Source organism: Geotrypetes seraphini, chromosome 11, assembly GCF_902459505.1.
Source record: "Geotrypetes seraphini chromosome 11, aGeoSer1.1, whole genome shotgun sequence".
Taxonomy (NCBI): Eukaryota; Metazoa; Chordata; class Amphibia; order Gymnophiona; family Dermophiidae; genus Geotrypetes; species Geotrypetes seraphini.
In genome coordinates, this window is record NC_047094.1 from 57,807,609 (window position 1) to 57,829,403 (window position 21,795).

Consider the following 21,795-nt stretch of genomic DNA (forward strand, 5'->3'; position numbering starts at 1 on the left):
TTTGAATGTCTCGATCATATCTCCCTTCTCTCGACGCTCCTCGAGTGAATAGAGCTGCAAATTCCCCAACCGCTCCTCGTACGGGAGCTCCCTGAGTCCCGAGACCATCCTGGTGGCCATTCTCTGGACCGATTCCAGTCTCAGTACATCCTTGCGGTAATGCGGCCTCCAGAATTGCACACAGTACTCCAGGTGCGGTCTCACCATGGATCTATACAGTGGCATAATGACTTCAGGTTTACGGCTGACGAAACTCCTGCGTATGCATCCTATGATTTGCCTTGCTTTGGATGAAGCTTGCTCCACTTGGTTTGCAGACTTGGAGGAGAGTTTTGGCTACTGAGGGCGGGAAGCATGTTCTCCCAGGATTGCTGTGAACGTGGGTTTTGTTAGCATTCTGTTTGGGTTGCTTCACTAGTGGGAGTTACCTAAGGGGGTATTCTCCCACGTTCGGATGGTAAGGTATCACTGAGCTCATAGAACCACATGGGTTTAGGAGTTGATTGTTTGCTCTTTCCTGTGTGGGTCTATTATTTCCTGGATTAGCAAGGCTAAGGGTGGGGGATCTTTTGGGACTGTTTGGTAGTTCCTGTATACAAAAATGAACATTTGTTGTATCTCTTTCTGTTTATTGCAAATGATGTGTAATTCTCTGTTTTGTGTTCTCAATAAATACATTTCAATGATAATTAAGATCAGAGCAAATCAGAAAAACGTCATCTCAACTTGCTTGCAGAAGAAAAAACTAAAGGGGGTGCTACAGCCACTGGAGGAGGCAGAGTAGAACAATGTAAATTTCATCCTTCTGCAATACAACTTGAGAGAAGGGGGATATTACCTATTGTCAAGACTCCTAGACACATTGCACCAGAACTGCAAATTAGTGCCAGTTAACTCCAATTATTAATTAAAAATGACAATTAGCACCTAACTTAACAATTAAGTTATGTGTGTACCTGGCAGTAGTCTTTTACAACATGCGCATGCAATTTTGCACACTAACCATGAAAACAGGCATGCAAGATTATAGAATTAGGGGGTAAATCAACTGCTCTTTCCCAGCTGTGCTGTTTAACCCTTGGTAAGCATTACAAGAAAAGCTACTAAAGAGAGAGAGCAAACAAAGAGTTAGAGGATGGCATGCAAAGAGTCAGAAAGAGTAAAACAAAGAGCGCAAGCAAGAAGACAAAAGAGTAAGCATATTTTAATTTATACCTCAACACTGAGTTCAATTTAGACAAAAAGGAAGGGGAAGGAGCAACAGGAGATGTGGGACTAGGGAGCAGATCATCTATTCTCTACTCCAGGCTCACCTCTTCCCGCATCCATCTTTCAGGCTGCTGGGAGCACAAATACACCTATTATTCTAGTTCTGAAGTAAAAAACTGAAGTGATGGAACTGCATTCCAGAAAAAAACAAGAAAACAGAAAATTGTGGAGAGTCGATGTCCAAGCTGATGGCTTTATTGAAACAAACAAGTAATTCCTAGGGCCGGAACCTCTAGAAACATAAGGACCCTTGTGGAGAGAATAGAGTCAATTTCTTTTGCTGGAACTGCATTCCAAGCCATTCCACAGAAATTATGCTCTTCTTAAACAGGAACTAAAAAGCAATGATTTATGTGCATGGGGGGGGGGGGGGGTAGGATGGGATGTGGTATAAACTTTAAGCCTTAAGTGGTATAAACTTTAAGGCTTAGTTTGTCAATACTTAGTTTCTACAATAGCAGCTTTTTCAGTCATTAAGATAGGATTAAAAGTTTAAGTCAACTCATATTGGTTTTAATAAATAAGACCTGGAACACTGTTTCACCACAAATTAAGCTTACAGCAGAAACAACATTAGACAAGAAATATATACTTGTATATTTATATACTGTATTACCTGATCCTTGTGTTTTGTGGGACTGGTCAGCATCAAAATTCCACTGGGTGAGAGTAAGTCCTTCTCTTGCTAGCTCTGTCAAGTCTTGCAGAGCCTGTCTTTCCTTCTGGCTGTGAGATAAAGTTTGACAACTAATTTTGGCACCTTGTACAGGCTCCCTGAAGGCTTCTCTGTTGCCTGCACAACTGTTATGGACATCAGAAGCAGAATCAGGAACAAGAATGACAGAAGCCTGCATTGCAGATGTCTGTGGCCTCTCTGATGACCCAGGTAGCAGAATGGTCTCCTGATAATTATTTAAATAGAGAATTATATAATTTAAGAAAAACCTACTTCTAGTGTTTCTAACATTTTGAACAAAAAATGTGGAAACTAATATAGTTATTAATCTGTACATTTATTCAATCAGGGGCAAGATTAATTGAAAGATAACTATGGGCCTTACATTATGCTATATCAACATAACAGATGATAGTGACTAAAACTGAAACAGACAATATAATCTGCACAGTAAGGTACATAAGAACATATGTATAGCATACTTGGTCAGGCCAATGGTTCATCTAGCCCAGTATCCTGTTTCCAAGAGTGGTCAATCCAGGTCACAAATATCTGGCAAAACCCCATTCCATGCTACCGATCCAAGGTTGTAGCTTTCACAGCTTGAAGAAAGGCTCCAGCATCTATGTGTGTTGTTTTTTTGTGGGTTTTTTTTTTTAAATGAAGGCAGACCATATGTTGTCCCCTATTCCTCAGTACTGTGCTGGCCGATGGAGAACTTCTGGTGGCTTCAATTTGTTTTGTGGCCATGTCCTATGGAATCTACGTCCCTCCTCAGACATCCAACATTAGGGAGTGGCTATCACCTCCCCCAGAGGTGCCAAAACAGGGCCCTAGGGGGAGAGAGCAGATGAGGCCATCTAATTCTAATCAGTCTTCCTGAAGAGAACAGTTAAAAGCCATTTTAAATATTGCAGTGAAGCTGAGGGGTGCTTATTGACAGGCTGGAAGGACTGCAATTGCTTGAGAGTTGTTCCTCTGTTGGTTTACCTTTATTTGTTTTTATTTTTTTTGGAAATTTAAAAGTAGGAAGATTTTTTTGTGTGTGTGAGTAAGAGAGCTACGACCTGTCCGGAGTGGCTAAGAAAAAAAACCTGAGATAGCAAAAGGAGGAACCACTGATGGTGGGCATCTCTATACATGTTCAGTAAGCCAAAAGCTTACTATTGCTAGGGGAGAGCACCGAAATCAGGATCAGTCTATAACTTCACCAACAAGTATGCCTGCATCTCCCCTGCTTGTCTCCAGAGAAAAAAAAGGCACCTTCTCAACTTGCTTGCAGAAGGGAAAACTGAGGGAACATAGCACAGCCCTCTAGGAAGGAGGTGGAGTCAAAAGATGTGTGATATCCTTCTGCAGCAACTTGTGTATTCAGGACACATTGCACTAAAAATATTATTAAAATTCTCAAGATCTAAACTCTACTTTTATATGTAGTGTGTACAGAACAGGTGCTCCCCATGATGGTCAGCACTTTTTTTTTTCCAATTCTTTATTCATTTTTCATCTTACTTCAAGTATACAATATTACATCAATTGAATCATACACATCACTTGATGGTCAGCACTTCAAAACCATACTGCTACATCAGTGAGTCTTGGGACCAAAAAAAGTTTTATTTATTTAAAAAATGTATATTCTGCCCTATCCTACAACTCTAGGCAGATCATAATATTGCATACATAATTACGACAAAAACAAATAAAATGAACTCCAATCAGTTCAAATTCAGTAATAAAATAGCTAACACAAACAACGCAATAAGAATATCTCTAAGCAGCAGCAAAAGCTTAGGCAAAAAGATATGCTACGAAATTGAAGAAACAAGGGCTAAAAAATAAAGAATTACACAGTTTTACCCCTCAACATAAAATATAGAGGAGGAATATTCTGTTAATCTGATTTGGTGGAAAGAAGGAATATCAAGCCATAATTTAACAGCAGAATGCAAGGACCAAGAAGGACAATATATTCTCAAGGAGTTGGCAACAATGACAGGAGCATTATTGTTCAGTGCCTTGAAAATCAACATCAAGACCTTAAATCTGATCCTCCACTGAATAGGCAACCAGTGCATATCTTTAAGAACTGAGATGTATCTATAAGTAAACCAATAGTGGCATTCTGTGCAATTTATAAAGAGGAAATCTTACCTAAAGGTAAACCTAGAGTTGATACAGAGAATTGTAGTAGACCAACAATGGTGTAATTACACACTATAGCACTATAGTTCTGAAATTCACTTAGGATAACAAATACTTCAGTCTTCTGATTAGTCACAATTTAAAGAAAACTTTCTGGACAGTAGCTCTAACTTGAATTGCCAAAGATAAATTAGTTTCTATCCAGATACCAAGTTAATTAAAGCTCTTATCAACTAGAATTTTCAGCGAGTCTATAAAGGAGGATTCTGGAACCAGAGAAGGAGAGGCCTTATCAGATAGAAACAAAATCTGTGATTTTAGAAACATTTAGTTTAAAGTGATTAGCACTCATCCAAAGCCCTCACTTATTGAAGACAGATAAGTCACAAATTGCAAACTGTTCTCAACAGAGTCAGTGAAAGAAATAAGAACTGTAAGTCATCTGTAAGTCATCCTACTGGAACAATCGACTAACTCATTCCACCTCAATCAGACACAGGAGAACTCACACAATATTCGCACACCCTCAACCAAAAATGTCAAACGAAGAAAAATATATGACAACCTTCTGGCCACCAGAGCAGCAAAACTGGACCGACAGCTCACCAATCTGCTGACTTCAACCACAGACTACAAAACTTTCAAAAAAGAAACAAAAACCTTACTCTTCAAAAAACACATGAAACCAATATACCTTTACCAATAAAGTTTCAAACTCCATCAGCATTACCAATCTACTCCTTAGCAAATTAGAAGATGGTCCTTTATAACCTTATGTTTTAAGATCATAACAATTCTTATGTAATCCACCTTGAACTGCAAGGTAAAGGCGGAATAGAAGTCACTAAAGAAATGTAATGTAATGTAATCTGTGTAAAGTCTGAATTGAACATCTACACCAGTGGTTCTCAAACCTGTCCTGGGGGACCCACAGCCAGTCGGGTTTTCAGGTTACCCCTAATGAATATGCATATGAGAGAGATTTCCATATAATGGAAGTGACAGGTATGCAAATCTGTCTCATGCATATTCACTAGGGATATCCTCAAAACCCGACTGCCTGGGGGTCCCCCAGCACAGGTTTGAGAACCACTAATCTAGACATCACAGAACATGAATAATAGGTCTCATGTAAATACTAAACATGATGGCCAATAAGGCCCAGCCCTGGGAACACCTGAGGATAACTCTATCCACTCTGAGTACCTATGACCTTGTTATACATGAAACTGTCTCTATGAAAAAAATGATTTAAACCATAGAAGGACCTTTCCTCTAATCCCTAAAGACTTCTAAGTGATTCAAGAGTATCTCATGGTTTCTTATCTAATGCTGCAGAAATGCCAAGTGTCATCATATTGCCTTGAATACTGAATGTAACCACATATGCATAGAAATGTTTTTGGTCTTGAGAGTCTTTAATGCAACAGTATGATAAAGGCTTTTTACACAACAGAAAGGTCTTTTATAAGATTACCCTGCAGTATATATGTTCAGTATGTATGTGACACATATAGCCTTGCAGTATATATGTAAAGTACATATGTGACAAGATAGCATGTGCTTATAAAGTGCACCACATATAGGTGATAGTGTGGACCGATGTGGAAAGATAAATATAGTGGGATACCTGAATAGAAGGTTCAATGAGTGAGAACAAGAATTAGACCAGTGATATTGTCTCAGCAGTGGAGTCACATGGTCATGTTGCTACTATTTGTGTTTCTGTCAGGTACTTGTGATCAGAATTGGCTACTGTTGGAAACAAGATGCTGGGCTAGATGGACCATTGGTCTGACTCAGTATGGCTATTCTTCTATAATCATCTGGGTGTTAAGGTACAGGGGTGCCTGTGTTACCTTAACAGGTGCCTTTCTGAACTTCTCACATAGGCATCCCATTAACTGTTCTGAAAGCTTACTAAAGGGCATTATGTCAAAATTTTAACAAATTTGAAACGTAAACTTACAAAATCAGGTCAAAATACCCAAATCCTCCAATGAAGTCAAACTGAAAAAGTACAAGGCATAATGATACATTCCAAATTATTACACAAATGTTACTCAGCCTGAATTTCAGCTAGATCTGTCAATTTGAATGGTTCTGTCTCTCGTCTGCTAGTTGATGGACACAACCCATTGGTTCTGAATTGGTCCTGCTAAGGAAAAGGAAAAATTAATGATAAAACTGTTTGAGAAGCCTTCCTTACCTGGGATGGTTTCCACACCGACAATGGAGGAACAAGTGCATCCAAGTAATACGATTCAGGTGGATAGTTCTCCTGCAGTGAACTGCTCTCCCACAGCCTGCTGTGCACACTTCTGGTCAACACTTGGCACCAAGCTGCAACTGGGACACCCTCCTCCCAAAACCTGCTGGCAGGAAGCATGGGAGTGTTGGGTGATTCATCATTCTCTGTCAGGAGTAGGGCCACCCGCTGCCGGATCTGCTGAAGAGCAGACGCTGGATCTTGGATTAACAGTGGAGGTAGTGAAGTTTCCTTCTTCTTCTTCTGACTCTTTTTAACTTTGGTAATTGTGAAGAAAAAAACTGTAATGCAGCTTAACTACATACAATTTATCTGTATATATTCAGTCACTTACTCTGTCTTGAAGAATTATAGGACAGCTCATATTATGAAAAGGAGCTGTTCTGGTGGGAAGGGCAGGTAGCTCATCAAAAGTGTCATTACTTCCCTTCCACTTTACTGACATACTCCAGTGTGTCTTACTGCTGTTATTGAATTTTTATTTTAATGTACTTAAGAGATATTTGGAGCACTGAGATTAAGCATAAAATTAATGCATCTCAATGGCCACGTATTTGGTCTTGGAGGATAAGATGTACATTGTCTGCGTCTATGAGGCAAACATGGTTTTTCCTGTTGCATAGAGCACTCTGAACCCCTGTTCGTTTACAAAAATTGGATTGCTCTAAGTCTAATAGATGTTGGCATTGTCATCTTGAGGCTGGAACCCTAGATCATTTATTATTTTATTGTCCTCTTATTAATAATTTTTGGAAATTGATCTGGGGACAAATAAATTGTATGTTAGAGAATCATGTGGCCCTGTTATATGACACAGTTTTGTTTGGGATGTCTATGAGGGCCAAAAGTCAAATCTCCTCGAATAATAATAAGCTGTTAATGATTTTAACAGGAGTTGCCATCCAACAAATAACATACAATTGGAAAGACTACAGGGGGTTGAATTACTGTTTCTGGTGGAGTTCGGTGTGTCATGTGTATGAAATGGAAAAAACATTGGCGATTAAGAGAGGATATTATAAAAAATTTAAAGATGTGTGGGGACCATTAATTGATTACTATAATAAATAATTGAATTTATCCCCATTTAGTATGTATAGGATGGGAGGGTGGATGGGTGGGTTTTATGACATTAGGATGAGTAGTTACAAAAATATTTGGAAAGGGAGGGAGGGGAGGTAATTTATGGTATAAGATGATTGTAAAGTTTCAAGTGAAGAATGTATAGTATGACTTGATTTATATAATGACTTGTTTGTATAATGTAAAAAGGAATAAAGATATTAAAAAAAAAAAATTTACTTTTACTGGTTTTCTAAATAGTTATTTTGTTTTGGTTTTTAAATCTCAGTTCAGCTGTCACACCTACAATTCAAACCTATATTTAACTATTTACCTAATTTTATGTATGTAAACATTGATTATATACATGCCACTGCTGCTCGGTGCTGAGCGGCTTTCTGCATGGCTCCCACAAATTCTCATGAGAATTAGCGGGAGCCATCAGGAAGCCGCTCAGCACCGAGCAGCACTAAAGCGCGCTCCTGCTCGGTACCGCTCAGCAGCTGAAGCCAGAACTCGCGGTAGCGAGCGAGCGAACGAGTTAGCAACGGGGCAGGAGCACAGAAAGCTCGCTCCTGCCTGCTACACCTTTGGACCGCCAGGGATTTCAGCGGCAGAGGAGGTACGAAGGACAGGGCAGGGAGGGGTGACAGGGTGCAGAGCCTGGCAGCCCGGCGGAGGCCTGCAATAAGTCTGGGAGGGGATTGGGTAGGCACTGGGCGCTGGCCTGAATATAAACCGGAACCCCCATTTTTGGGCCAATTCGTCTAGATTCATCTGCTGCTGATGACAAGGAATAGTACAACACATGTAGATGTTTGATCTGAAACATCTCTCAGCTGTAATTTTTGCCATTCCAGTAATCATTTCCAGCTTCTTTATTTAGTGATGCCCACCCTGCTTGCTTCCAATGGTATACTAGCACACTCTCAGATGCAACAAAGTAAGAGTAAAGCAAGATAATCCTAGAAACATGATGGTAGATAAAGGCTAAATGGCCCATCCAGTCTGCCCATTCATAGTAACTATTATCTCTTCCTCTCTCTAAGAGATCCCACATGCCTATCCCACGCTTTCTTGAATTAAGACAGTCTCCGTCTCTACCACCTCTTCTGGGAGACTGTTCCACACATCTACTACCCTTTCTGTAAAAAAAGTATTTCCTTAGATTACTCCTGAGCCTATCACCTTAACTTCATCCTATGCCCTCTCATTCCACAACTTCCTTTCAAATGAGACTCGACTAATGCGCATTTACGCAATGTAGGTATTTAAACATATCTATCATATCTCCTCTCTCCCGCCTTTCCTCCAAAGTAAACATATTGAGATCATTAAGTCTGTCCTCATATGCCTTATGAGGAAAATAACGTACCATTTTAGTAGCCTTCCTCTGGACTGACTCCATCCTTTTTATGTCTTTTTGAAGCTGTGGTCTCCAGAATTGTACACAATATTCCAAATGAAGTCTCACCAGAGTCTTATACAGGGGCATCAATACCTCCTTTTTCCTACTGGCCATACCTCTTCCTATGTACCCTAGCACCCTTCTAGTTTTTCCTATCACCTTTTCAACCTGTTTAGCCACTTTAAAGATCATCACATACAATCACACCCAAGCCCCACTAATCTGTCGTGCATTTAAGTTCTTCACCTCCCCTAAACTGTACCGTTCCTTCTGGTTTTTGCAACCCAAATGCATGACCAAATGCATTTCTTAGCATTATTATCATTTTTTTTTTTTTTAATTTTAGATGGTCTACAAATAAGTTGCTTACTGAGGGATTATACCATACAAGATTTAGACTTTGATAGAGTATGGAAATTGTACTAGCTTCTTTGCAAGACTACAGTGGTGCCTCGCATAACGAACGCCTCGCACAGCGAACGCTGCGCACAACGAACTTCTTGTCTTGATTCGTACAACGGACTTCGTTTCACACAACGAAGTCGCCCGAGCTGCATCCTTCCGCGCAGTGTGCGTGACGCTACCGGCTACCCTCCTCCTCCTCCTCCTCCATCAACCAAATGGGAAGTTACATCATGAGGGGAGAGGAAGGAGGAAGGAAGCAGTTGGCAGCATACGCACTGTTAGAGCCCCGTGGCTTGTGTTAAAGTTGTTTACAGACTTCAACAGCAGCGGGAGAAAGCAGTCGCCGGCCCTGTTTCGCCGATCGAGGGGGGGCCCTGTTTCGCCGATCGAGGGGGGGCCCTGTTTCGCCGATCGAGGGGGGGTGCCTGGTGTTGCCGATCACTGCGGGGGGGGGGGGGGGGGGGGCGGGCTTTGGCAGAGGTGGGAGAAAGCAGTAAATGAGTGGAAGTTGGCAGGCCTGGGGATGGAAGGGCAGTTGAAATACGGTATGTTGGAGCAGGGGATGAGAGGGAGGGAGAGAAGGGGAAATATTGGACAAGGGCAGAAGGGATGCTAAATCATAGGGTGACAGGCAGAGAGAACAACAGGAAAAAGAGTGGAAGCAATCTTGAACCCTGAGGGTGAAGGAAGAGAGAGGTGGTGAGATGATTGATCATGGGGAGAGGGACAAAAGGGAATAGAGATGGGATAGGAAGATAGTGGAAGTAAAAGGACAGGGAGATGTCAGGAGAGGAGATTATGGGCTACAAGAATGAAGGGAGGAGATATGCAGGAAATTGTGAAATTGTGGGACCGACCAAGGGACGGGGGTGGCAAGGACATGAATGAAAGGAAGATAACTTCTAGCCCCTCACCGCTGCTGCTTTCCCGCTTGTGCCTGATGCTGACGGCACAAGTTCTTCCCACTTCCATCATCTGCCTTCTTCTCTCCCTCCCTCCATCCCAGGCAATTCACTGAGAGGGGCAGGATAACTGATGGCACTGCGCTTAACTGCCCTCTCTGTCTTTAAATTTAAAAAATGTGTGTTGTTTTAAAAAACAATTATGTTTTTAGATGTATCTAAATAAAAATAATAACAAAAAATTTATCTTTTTTTATGTCATCTTAGCATATTTTATGCTACAGAACGAATTATTTTTTTTAACATGTATTGTTATGGGAAAACGCGTTTCACATAACAAACTTTTCGCATAACAAACTTGCTCCTGGAACCAATTAAGTTCGTTGTGTGAGGCACTGTATTTACATTTTCTTTTTAGCAAAGGTTTAGGCGCACTGATACTTCAATTTGATCTAAGTAGCGCGTTTGATTTGGGGGATTCTGTAGGAAATTACTAGTGATTCCATGATGTTTTGGGCTCATGGACTTACCAAGTACTGTACTATCAGATGGCAATTTTTCAAGTAGTTGGAGCAATCCCTGTAGATTTCACAGCAATCCCTGTGGAGTTACACAGGGATCCCCCCCCCTTCTCCATTAATCTTCAACATATATTTATCATTTTTAAGATTCAAATTATCAAGCCTGGGAGTCAAGCTGTATAGCTATGCAGATGACATAATGGTGGTGGTATCCTACCCTTACCAAATTAACTGAGAATAGTTTAATTCTGCATGGTGAGGTATATCCCCTGGAACATACTATTAGAATTTAGGGGTCCAATTAGATAGGCATCTAACTATGCATGCGTAAGTCGACACAGTAGTATGGAGGGTTTCTGAATGCTTAAAAAGCTGCAATCTTTAAGATCTTATTTTGAGGACCCAGCATTTCAGTTGTTGGTGCAGTCCTTAGTTCTGTCAGTACTCTGGAACGCATTGCCAGAGGTTGTGGTAAGAGCGGATAGCGTAGCTGGTTTTAAGAAAGGTTTGGACAAGTTCCTGGAGGAAAAGTCCATAGTCTGTTATTGAGAAAGACATGGGGGAAGCCACTGCTTGTCCTGGATTGGTAGCATGAAATATTGCTACTCCTTGGGTTTTGGCCAGGAGGTGGATTAGCCACCATGAGAATGGGCTACTGGGCTTGATGGACCATTGGTCTGACCCAGTAAGGCTATTCTAATGTTCTGCACAGCACTGCTGTCCCTTGTACTGTTTCCTCTTCTGTTGTAATTTTAAAAAACAGCTAGGAAGATGACAAAGGGCAAAGGCTGAAAAAGAAACTACTTCTAGCTCAGGGAAGAAGGGGTAAGACTTAGATTCCTTGGAGTATGTTCCTTGTGGTTTCTGTTTTTGCCCCTCCCCCCCCCAAAAAAAAAAAAAAAATTATGCCTTGGATTTCTGCCCTTCTTGCTCAGTTGGTCACCAGTTCTCCAACTGATTCAAGAGCCAACCACACCAGACCTGACCAACTGATGGCTAGTTTGTCAGAATCTGCTGAGGACAGAAAAACTGGTGAATTTGGGCTGCACACTGCACTTTATAGGGCAGAGCTCACATGCAATTGAGCTCTGTCTCTATTTGCTGGTTGACAGCACAGCCCTTTGTTTTTCAACTGGTCTGATGGGGATCATAAGGGAGTACCTTCCCAGAAGCACTGCCTGCTAAAGTAAAAAATACATCAACATGGCAAATGAGGTTCAACGTGGATAAGTGTAAAGTGATGCATGTCAGTAACAAAAATCTCATGCACGAATACAGGATGTCCGGGTCGGTACTTGGAGAGACCTCCCAGCAAAGAGACTTGGGAGTTCTGATTGACAAGTCGAAAGCGCAGCGGCGACAGCAAAAAGGGCAAACAGAATGCTAGGAATGATAAAGAAGGGGATCACAAACAGATAAGAGAAGGTTATCATGCCACTGTATTGGGCCATGGTGCGCCCTCACCTGGAGTACTGCGTCCAGCACTGGTCGACATATATGAAGAAGGACAAGATACTACTCAAAAGGGTCCAGAGAAGAGCGACTAAAATGGATAAGGGGCTGGAGGAGTTGCCGTATAGTAAGAGATTAGAGAAACTGGACTTCTTCTCCCTTGAAAAGAAGAGACTGAGAGGGGACATGATCGAAACATTCAAAATACTGAAGGGAATAGACTTAGCAGATAAAGACGGATTGTTCACCCTCTCCAAGGTAGGGAGAATGAGAGGGCGCTCTCTGAAGTTAAAAGGGGATAGATTCCATACAAACGTAAGGAAGTTCTTCTTCACCCAGAGAGTGGTGGAAAACTGGAACGCTCTTCCGGAGGCTGGTATAGGGAAAAACACCCTCCAGGGATTCAAGACAAAGTTAGACAAGTTCCTGCTGAACCAGAACGTACGCAGGTAGGGCTGGTCTCAGTTAGGGCACTGGTCTTTGACCTGGGGGCCACCGCGGGAGCGGACTGCTGGGCATGATGGACCACTGGTCTGACCCAGCAGTGGCAATTCTTATGTTCTCTACTGAGAATGAAGTCAGATTTGACCTTTTTTTCTCTATCTCTATTTGCTGGCAGGAATATATAACTAACTTGTCTGGAGTGGTCTGGCACGGGGAATAAGGAAAGCTATATTACATTAATAGAAAAAGAACTGGTTTACATGATGAAGGCTGAGTGTACCATTGTAAAATGAAACAAAAACTCCAAAACATATTGCAGGCACTATTGAGTTTTACATGCACTGTACCTGTTCCTGAATTTATCTTGATTGGAAAACTATTCTCCGACCTTGAGCCAGCTGATGGTACAATGTCTGTCAGCTGTGGGCTGTCTGGCTGCAGCAGAGAGCGGGACATCACCATGGCGAGAAGCAGGTTCTCAATCTCCGAGTCATCCTTGACGGTCTTCTTCTTCTTCTTTGAGGTTTCCTTGCCCTTGACAGATCCCTTCCGCTTGGACCCTGAAACCTGACCACTAAAACACAAGAAAAAAGAATGGATCCATATTTGGAACTCTCTCTATTAGTTTTTGTTTTTGTTTTTTTTAAATTCTTTATTCATTTTAAATCATACAACAAGTGTACAGAAATACATCCATTATAATTTCAAAATAACACTTGAAAATCTTTACCATGTCATCTAGAACAAAAATATATATCCCCTCCCTCCCTCCCTTCTTAAAATAATTTAAACAAAAGCTCAACATAAAATATACTATTAATAATTTAAAAATATAGTGCAAACTACTATTACCACCCCCCACTGTGTAGTTATAATCTCCTATAGAAAGTGATGTCTACTCATTACAATATTTTTCCAATGGCCCCCAGATCTTTATAAAATTATTATAGGTCCCTTTCTGTGTAGCAATTGCTCTTTCCATCTTATAAATATGGCATAACGAGTTCCACCAAAATGTATAATTAAGATTAGAATAGTTTTTCCAATTATTGGTAATATGCTGAATGGCGACCCCTGTCATGATTAACAACAGTTTGTTATAATACGACAAAATTTGACTTTTTTTCCTCATAGATAAACCAAACAGAATGGTGTCATAAGATAACGCAAAATGGTTTTCTAGAAGACAATTAACTTGAGTCCAAATTGAGTTCCAAAATAACATAATATATTATTATTAGTTATAATTCTTGAGTATATTACAACTTATTAAATGTTTCTTTTAAACAACAATAAAAGAAATGTATTACCAACAGAGTGAATGAATTCCAACACAGGTGTTGCTGTTACTGGTTTACATTTATGGTGTGGGCAATATCAATGCTACCTTCCCATCCCTTATTCTGTTCTTGTCCATACTCATCCTCCTCTGTTCAACCTATCTTTCTTATCACTCCTTCTTTTAACTTCTTGTGGCAAAAAACTACACTCTCTTTTCTATTTTTCTCCTGTTTCAATAAAACCTGCATTGGTCAGAAATTATTTGGCTGCATAAAGACAAAACACATACTCTGAAATGTCACACACAATCACAGAAAAATCTCAATAGTGTAAAATAAACCAGTAATCGTTTTACAAGAAAAAGGTTTTGTATGTTTTCATCTCAATACACTTTTGGAAAATCTGTAGAGTGCGTCAAATTCATCAAGTAGCTCTTATTTTTAAATTCCTTCTGTAACTGCATTTCCTTAATATAGTCTCCCATCCCTCACACTTCTTCACCTCTGGGGTCCAAAACTGTTCCTTTTCTCCCTCCCCTTGCCCACATGATCAGCCCATTAATCCTCACCATTCTCCCAGTGTACTTTCAATAGTAGTTTCTATAAAGCCACAGCAGTGCAGCTATTCTCTTAGGCTGATTGCTTCTAGTCCCGAAGCACTCGCTCTGATTAGCCAATGTTCCAAACATGGGTGCAATTGGATCCCTGCCTTGCAGAGATGTGCTGCTACCATCACCATGACCTTGGTAAAGGTGTGGGGTGGTGCTGCTGCTAGGCCAAAGGGGAGTGCAGAGAACTGGAAATGCTGCTCCAGCACATGAAACTGCAAGCACCTCCTGTGGGCTGGAAAAATGGGAATGTGGAGATAGGCTTCTGTCAAATCAAGGGAGGCAAGAAATCCCCCTGGCAACACTGCTGCTATGACTGCCCAAACAGTCTCCATGCAGAAATACAGCACTCCCAGTGCAACGTTGAATGACTTGATGAACAGAATTGGCCTTTCTTTGGTATGATGAAATATCTGCCAGAGTCTGATTCTTCATCTGGGACTGGCTCAATGGCACGAAGATCCAGTAGCCTTTGCACTGTTGCCCGGACTCTGAGGGTTGTCTCTGGCTGGCTGAAGAATCTACAAGAAAGATCCCAGAAGGGAGGGATAGAACTTGATTTTGTAACATTCTCAAAGAGTTCTAGGACCCAACAGTCTGCGCCAATCTGAGCCCAGACTGACAGCATGCCCCTATCTCACAGAGAGGTAGATATTTCTAGGTTTTTAAAAAAAATCTGATATACACGCTCATCAAATAATTCTAAGCAATTACAATTCTAAAATGGGGGGACAAAAATGTACATGGACAAATTTCAAACAGATGTACAAAACTATACTGAAACAGGGTGGAAAAGGGAAAGAACTACAAAAAGTAATAGTGTAAAAAGGAACAGGTAGGGTTCACACAATCAGGAGGGGATAAATTAAAAATAGAAATTATAGAAAGGAGGTAAAAGAAAATGTCCAAGAGCGCAGGTGGCATATCGTGGGGACTTTCCCCTGGTCCAGGGCCACTACTGCTTATTGACTGCTATTCTTATGTAGAGAACCAGACTCTGCCAGCAAAACTGTATCCTGGGACAATAATGGCAAGGAATTGGACTTTCTATCCTCCCAGTCTACATCAGACTTAACATCCTGGACCATGTCTGTGTCCTCGTCTAGTCGGGGCACCTGCTGAGGGGAAAAAGCATAGTTACTTACCGTAACAGGTGTTATCCAGGGACAGCAGGCAGATATTCTTAACACATGGGTGACGTCACCGATGGAGCCCTGGTACGGACACTTTTTACTAGAAAGTTCTAGTTGGCCGCACCGCGCATGCGCGAGTGCCCTCCCGCCCGATGGAGGAGTACGTGGTCCCCAGTTAAGATAAACCAGCTAAGAAGCCAACCCGGGGAGGTGGGTGGGACGTAAGAATATCTGCCTGCTGTCCCTGGATAACACCTGTTACGGTAAGTAACTGTGCTTTATCCCAGGACAAGCAGGCAGCATATTCTTAACACATGGGTGATCTCCAAGCTAACAGAGAGGGAGGAGGGATGGTTGGCCATTAAGAAAATAAATTGTGTAACACAGATTGGCCGAAGTGCCCATCCCGTCTGGAGAAGGTATCCAGACAGTAGTGAGTGGTGAACGTGTGAACTGAGGACCAAGTGGCAGCCTTGCAGATTTCCTCGATGGGCGTGGAACGGAGGAAAGCCACAGAAGCAGCCATAGCTCTGACCCTGTGGGCCGTGACAGCACCTTCCAGTGAGAGACCGGCCCGAGCATAACAGAACGCAATGCAGGCAGCAAGCCAGTTGGAAAGCGTCCGTTTAGAGACAGGACGACCTAGACGGTTAGGGTCGAAGGACAAAAAGAGCTGAGGAGATGAGCGGTGAGCCCTGGTACGGTCAAGGTAGTAAGCAAGGGCACGCTTACAGTCCTGCGTGTGCAATGCCTGTTCCCCAGGATGAGAATGGGGCTTAGGGAAAAAGACAGGCAACACAATGGACTGGTTGAGATGAAAATCCGAGACCACCTTGGGAAGGAATTTAGGATGGGTACACAGAACCACCTTGTCATGGTGAAAAACAGTGAAAGGTGGGTCGGCCACCAGTGCATGCAGATCACTAACCCTCCTGGCAGAGGTGATGGCTATGAGAAAAAGCACCTTCCATGTAAGAAATTTGAGTGAAGTTGTGGCAAGAGGCTCAAACGGAGGTTTCATGAGGGCTGATAAAACCACATTCAGGTCCCAGACAACTGGAGGAGGCTTCAGAGGTTGTTTGACAATGAAGAGGCCTCTCATGAAACGTGAAACCAGGGGATGAGCCGTAAGAGGTTTTCCGAGGATAGGCTCATGAAACGCAGTGATGGCACTGAGGTGGACTCTGATTGAGGTAGACTTGAGGCCAGCGTCGGAGAGAGAGAGCAAATAGTCCAGTACAGTTTCCACCGCTAATGAGGTGGGATCATGATGATGTAGTAGACACCAAGAGGAGAACCGGTTCCACTTCTGATGGTAACATTGGAGGGTGGCCGGTTTCCTGGAGGCATCCAAAATACGACGCACAGGCTGAGACAGATTCTCTGGAGAGGTCAGCCCGAGAGAAACCAAGCTTTCAGGTGGAGCGAGGGCAGATTGGGATGTAGTAGAGACTGATGCTGTTGTGTAAGTAGAGTAGGAAACACAGGAAGAGGAATGGGCTCCCTGGAGCTGAGCTGGAGCAGGAGGGAGAACCAGTGTTGGCGAGGCCACCGAGGAGCGATGAGAATCATGGTGGCTCTGTCCCTGCGGAGTTTGGATAACGTCCGCAACATCAGAGGCAGTGGAGGAAAGGCATAGAGGAACTGATCCGTCCAGTCGAGCAGGAATGCATCCGGGGCCAGACGATGAGGAGAGAAGAGTCTGGAACAGAACCGGGGCAGCTGATGGTTGTGAGGAGCTGCAAAGAGGTCCACCTGAGGAGTGCCCCAGCGAGCAAAGATGGAGCGGAGTGTGGGAGGATGCGGCTGAGATTGTCGGCCAGGGAGTTCTGTTCACCCTGGATATAGACAGCCTTGAGGAAGAGACTGTGGGCCTTGGCCCAGGTCCAGATGCAGATGGCCTCCTGACAGAGGAGGGGAGATCCGGTGCCGCCTTGCTTGTTTATGTAGTACATGGCGACTTGGTTGTCTGTGCACAGGAGCAGAACCTGAGGGTAGAGAAGGTGCTGGAAGGCCTTGAGAGCATAGAACATGGCTCTGAGTTCCAGGAAATTGATGTGATGTTGACGCTCCTGAGGGGTCCAGAGTCCCTGGGTGCGAAGATCTCCCAGGTGAGCTCCCCACGCATAGGGGGAGGCATCTGTGGTTATGATCATGGAGTGAGGGGGTAGATGAAAGAGTAGACCCCTGGAAAGATTTGATGAGTTCAACCACCATTGAAGAGATTGCTGAAGAGACGATGTCACAGAGATGGGATGAGAAAGAAGATCCGTGGTCTGTGACCATTGGTTGGCAAGAGTCCATTGAGGTGTCCTGAGGTGGAGTCGCGCCAGAGGAAGCACATGTACCGTCGAGGCCATGTGGCCCAGGAGGACCATCATCTGTCGGGCTGGGATGGAGTGATGAAGGAGCACCTGATGACAGAGGTGGAGCAGGGTCCGTTGTCGGTCGGAGGGGAGAAACGCCCTCATCAGAGTGGTGTCGAGAACTGCTCCAATGAACTGAAGTCGCTGTGTGGGAAGCAGATGCGACTTGGGGTAGTTGATCTCGAACCCCAGGAGATGGAGGAAAGAGATGGTGTGATGAGTGGCTTGCAGCACAAGTGGAGACGTAGGTGCTTTCACCAACCAATCGTCCAAGTAGGGGAACACCTGGAGGTTGTGAGACCTGAGGAAGGCCGCCACCACAATAAGGCACTTGGTGAACACCCTGGGCGATGATGCGAGGCCAAAGGGTAGCACTTTGTACTGATAGTGACGGTGCTGTATCTGAAATCGGAGGTAGCGACGTGAAGTCAGATTGATTGGGATGTGAGTGTAGGCCTCTTTGAGGTCTAGGGAACATAGCCAGTCGTGTTGAGAGAGAAGAGGGTAAAGTGTGGCAAGGGAGAGCATTCTGAACTTCTCCTTGACCAGACACTTGTTGAGGTCCCTGAGATCGAGGATGGGACGGAGGTCTCCTGTTTTCTTGGGAACCAAAAAGTAGCGGGAGTAGAATCCCTGACCCCTTTGTTCCGAAGGCACCTCTTCGATGGCATTGAGAAGAAGGAGGGATTGGACCTCCCTCAGGAGGAGGAGAGATTGGGAGGAGTGAGAAGCGGACTCGATGGGAGGATTGTCTGGTGGAAGAGTCTGGAAGTTGAGAGAGTAGCCGTGGCGAATGATGTTGAGGACCAATTGGTCTGATGTGATGACCTCCCAACGGCTGAGGAAGAGTTGGAGGCGACCTCCAATAGGCTGAGGAAGAAGCAATGATGTTGGGAGACTGGCTATGCCCTGGAGAAAAGAGTCAAAAGGGTTTTGACGGAGGTAGAGGCTTGGTAGGTTGGTGAGACTGAGAGCGAGCCTGAGTTTGATGCTGTTGTCGAGGTCGGCGAGACTGTTGTTGAGGCGGGTTGAGAGGTCTGGCCGAGAACCTGCGCTGGTAGGAAGACTGCTGTCTGTAGGGGCGAGCAGGTGGAGTCTTCTTTTTAGGTTTGACCAGAGTGTCCCACCTGGTCTCGTGAGCTGAGAGCTTCTGGGTTGTCGAGTCCAGGGACTCCCCGAAAAGTTCGTCACCCAGACAAGGTGCGTTAGCCAGGCGGTCTTGATGGTTAATGTCCAGTTCAGAGACCCTCAGCCAGGCCAAACGGCGCATAGCAACAGCCATGGCAGATGCTCGAGAGGTCAGCTCAAATGAGTCATAAATGGAGCGAACCATGAACTTCCTGAGTTGGAGTAGGCTGGAAATTTGCTGCTGGAAGAGGGGTACCTTACGTTCCGGAAGGTATTTTTGTAAGGTGGAGAGTTGTTGCACCAGATGCTTCATGTAGAAGGAGAAGTGGAAGGTGTAATTGTTTGCTCTATTGGCTAACATTGCATTTTGGAAAAGGTGCTTACCAAATCTATCCATAGTTTTTCCCTCTCTGACAGGAGGGGTGGAAGCATATACACTGGAACCCTGAGATTTTTTTCAAGGTGGATTCCACCAGGACAGATTCGTGGGGCAATTGAGGCTTGTCAAACCCAGGGATTGGAATAACCCGGTACAAGCTATCCAGTTTGCAAGGAGCCCCAGGAACAGTGAGGGGGGTCTCCCAGTTTTTATAAAAAGTTTCCCATAAGATGTCGTGGACGGGCAACTTTAGAAATTCCTTGGGAGGTTGCTCAAAGTCTAGGGCATCGAGGAAAGCCTGAGACTTTTTAGAGTCGGACTCTAAGGGGATAGAAAGAGCTGCTGACATCTCCCTAAGGAATTTAGAGAAAGAGGACTGTTCCGGTTTGGAAACGGTGTCAGTCATGGAGGGTTCTTCGTCGGTCGATGAAGCGTCCTACTCGGTACCGTGCGGGGAGTCTTCCCATAAGTCCGGGTCCCTGATGTCGGGGTGTGCACGTCGGGATATCGGTGTGGAAGGCTCGGTATGGCGGGTCTTTGAGAGAGACTTGCCTGAGCGCACCAAGACGGTACCGGGAGAGGAAGACCGGTGTCGTTCCTGGGACCGGGAAGGGTCGGCAGCAGCACGGGTATGCACTGTAGGTGGTTCAGCCGAGAGCACTGGCATGGAAGTATTGATCGGTACCGAGGGGGTCGACACCGATGGGACAGTGCGAGGCTCGGACCGGTCCTGTACCGGAAGGTGCGGGGCCAGCAACGCCGGCAACAGTTGTTGTAGTTGTTGCTGCAGCTGCTCCTGTAATTGGGTCTGGAGTATGGCCGCGATGCGGTCATCCAGGGGAGGCACCGGTACCGCTTTTTTCTTCTTCGGTACCATAGGTGCCGCTCTACGCTCCGGCGATGAGGAGGCCGATGACGAGGCACTCACCGATATCGGAGCGGAGCGTTTACGGGGTCGGTGCAGTGCCGTAAGGGTCGGCGTTGCGACTGTGGCAGGAGGGCGTTCTAGAGAAGTGGAAGGCTTCTTAGCCGGCTTACCTGGGCCCAGCGACCCCGGTGGTGTCGACGTAGTCGGTGCCGACTTTTGAGGTGCCGTCGACGTCGCGGCAGGTTCCATGGCAGATCCGGTACCGAACAAAATATTTTGCTGGATCTGCCTATTTTTTAAAGTGCGCTTTTTAAGTGTAGCACAGCGGGTGCAGGTGTCAGTCCGATGCTCTGGACCCAAGCACTGTAGGCACCAATTGTGCGGGTCGGTGAGAGAGATCGGGCATGCACACCGCTGGCACTTCTTAAAGCCCGGTTGAGGGGGCATGAAGGGAAACACGGCCTCTGCAAAATCGAATCCGGAGGCCTGTATGGTGGCAACAGGCCCCGTCGGGGCCGGCCAGAAAAAACAGAAAACTCGACGAGAGGTTTTTTTTTTTTTAAAAATAAAAATAAGGAATCTAAAATGAAACAGAATAAAAACCGAAAAAATTTACGCGAGCGGGAAGGCAGGAAACTCGTTTTCAACGGCCGTTGAAAAAAACATGCGTCTTCTTCGCTCCGCGGAAACGAAGAAACTGGGGACCACGCACTCCTCCGTCGGGCGGGAGGGCACTCGCGCATGTGCGGTGCAGCCAACTAGAACTTTCTAGTAAAAAGTGTCCGTACCGGGGCTCCGTCGGTGACGTTACCCATGTGTTAAGAATATGCTGCCTGCTTGTCCTGGGATAACCCCTGTGCCAACACCCCTAACTGGTACTTCTGTTGTTCTACCCATATTTGCTGAAACTAAACTCTCATCCTAGGATCCAACTTAGCCTTATGCTGAATGAAGACATTGAGGACCCTCAGCAGTTCAAACAGGTCTTCTACACAAGGCTCATAAATCCAGGGTAAAGCCTTGCACTGGGGATCTCGAAGGCCCCGGCTGGAAATTCCTGCAGATTCTCCTGGGCTTTGCAGCATCCATATGTCTGCGCTTAGCCTATGCATCTTCAGAGGGTGCTTAGCCTCTTGTGGATCTCCAGCCCTGGAGGACTCAGAGGAGTCTAAGACCAAGGCTCCCCTCCCCTGCATGCTCTGCCACATGTGGAACACGGATGCTCCTCAGCTGGCCATCCAAAGCAAACTTGGAATGATACAGGAATAGGAAGGCCTGAGGGGTCTATCCCTATTGATTTTAAATAAAATTGAGATGTTTTGAAGCAGATAGAAGCTTTAGAAAAAAAAAAGATAATTTAAAATCCAAGATGGCCGCCACCAACAAACTCACACCAAAACAACCCATAGTGATTCTCCTGAAGTACAAAAAATGCAGGGAAAGGGGTTTTAGAAGTAGGGGACCTTGGCTCTGGGTGCAG

At 44.4% G+C, this 21,795-nt stretch overlaps 1 protein-coding gene across 5 annotated transcripts in view; it reads right to left on the reverse strand.

Moving 5' to 3' along the window:
- The window catches only part of SLX4 (SLX4 structure-specific endonuclease subunit), a 147,279-nt gene that overhangs the window by 83,002 nt on the left and 42,482 nt on the right, over positions 1–21,795 (reverse strand). For all 5 annotated transcript variants that reach the window (XM_033963782.1, XM_033963783.1, XM_033963781.1 and 2 more), the window contains 3 exons: positions 12,901–13,127; positions 6,300–6,616; positions 1,886–2,171 (listed from right to left, as the gene is read on the reverse strand). In XM_033963782.1, the coding sequence (XP_033819673.1) occupies positions 1,886–2,171; positions 6,300–6,616; positions 12,901–13,127 (830 nt within the window). The remainder of the gene's footprint in view (positions 1–1,885; positions 2,172–6,299; positions 6,617–12,900; positions 13,128–21,795) is intronic.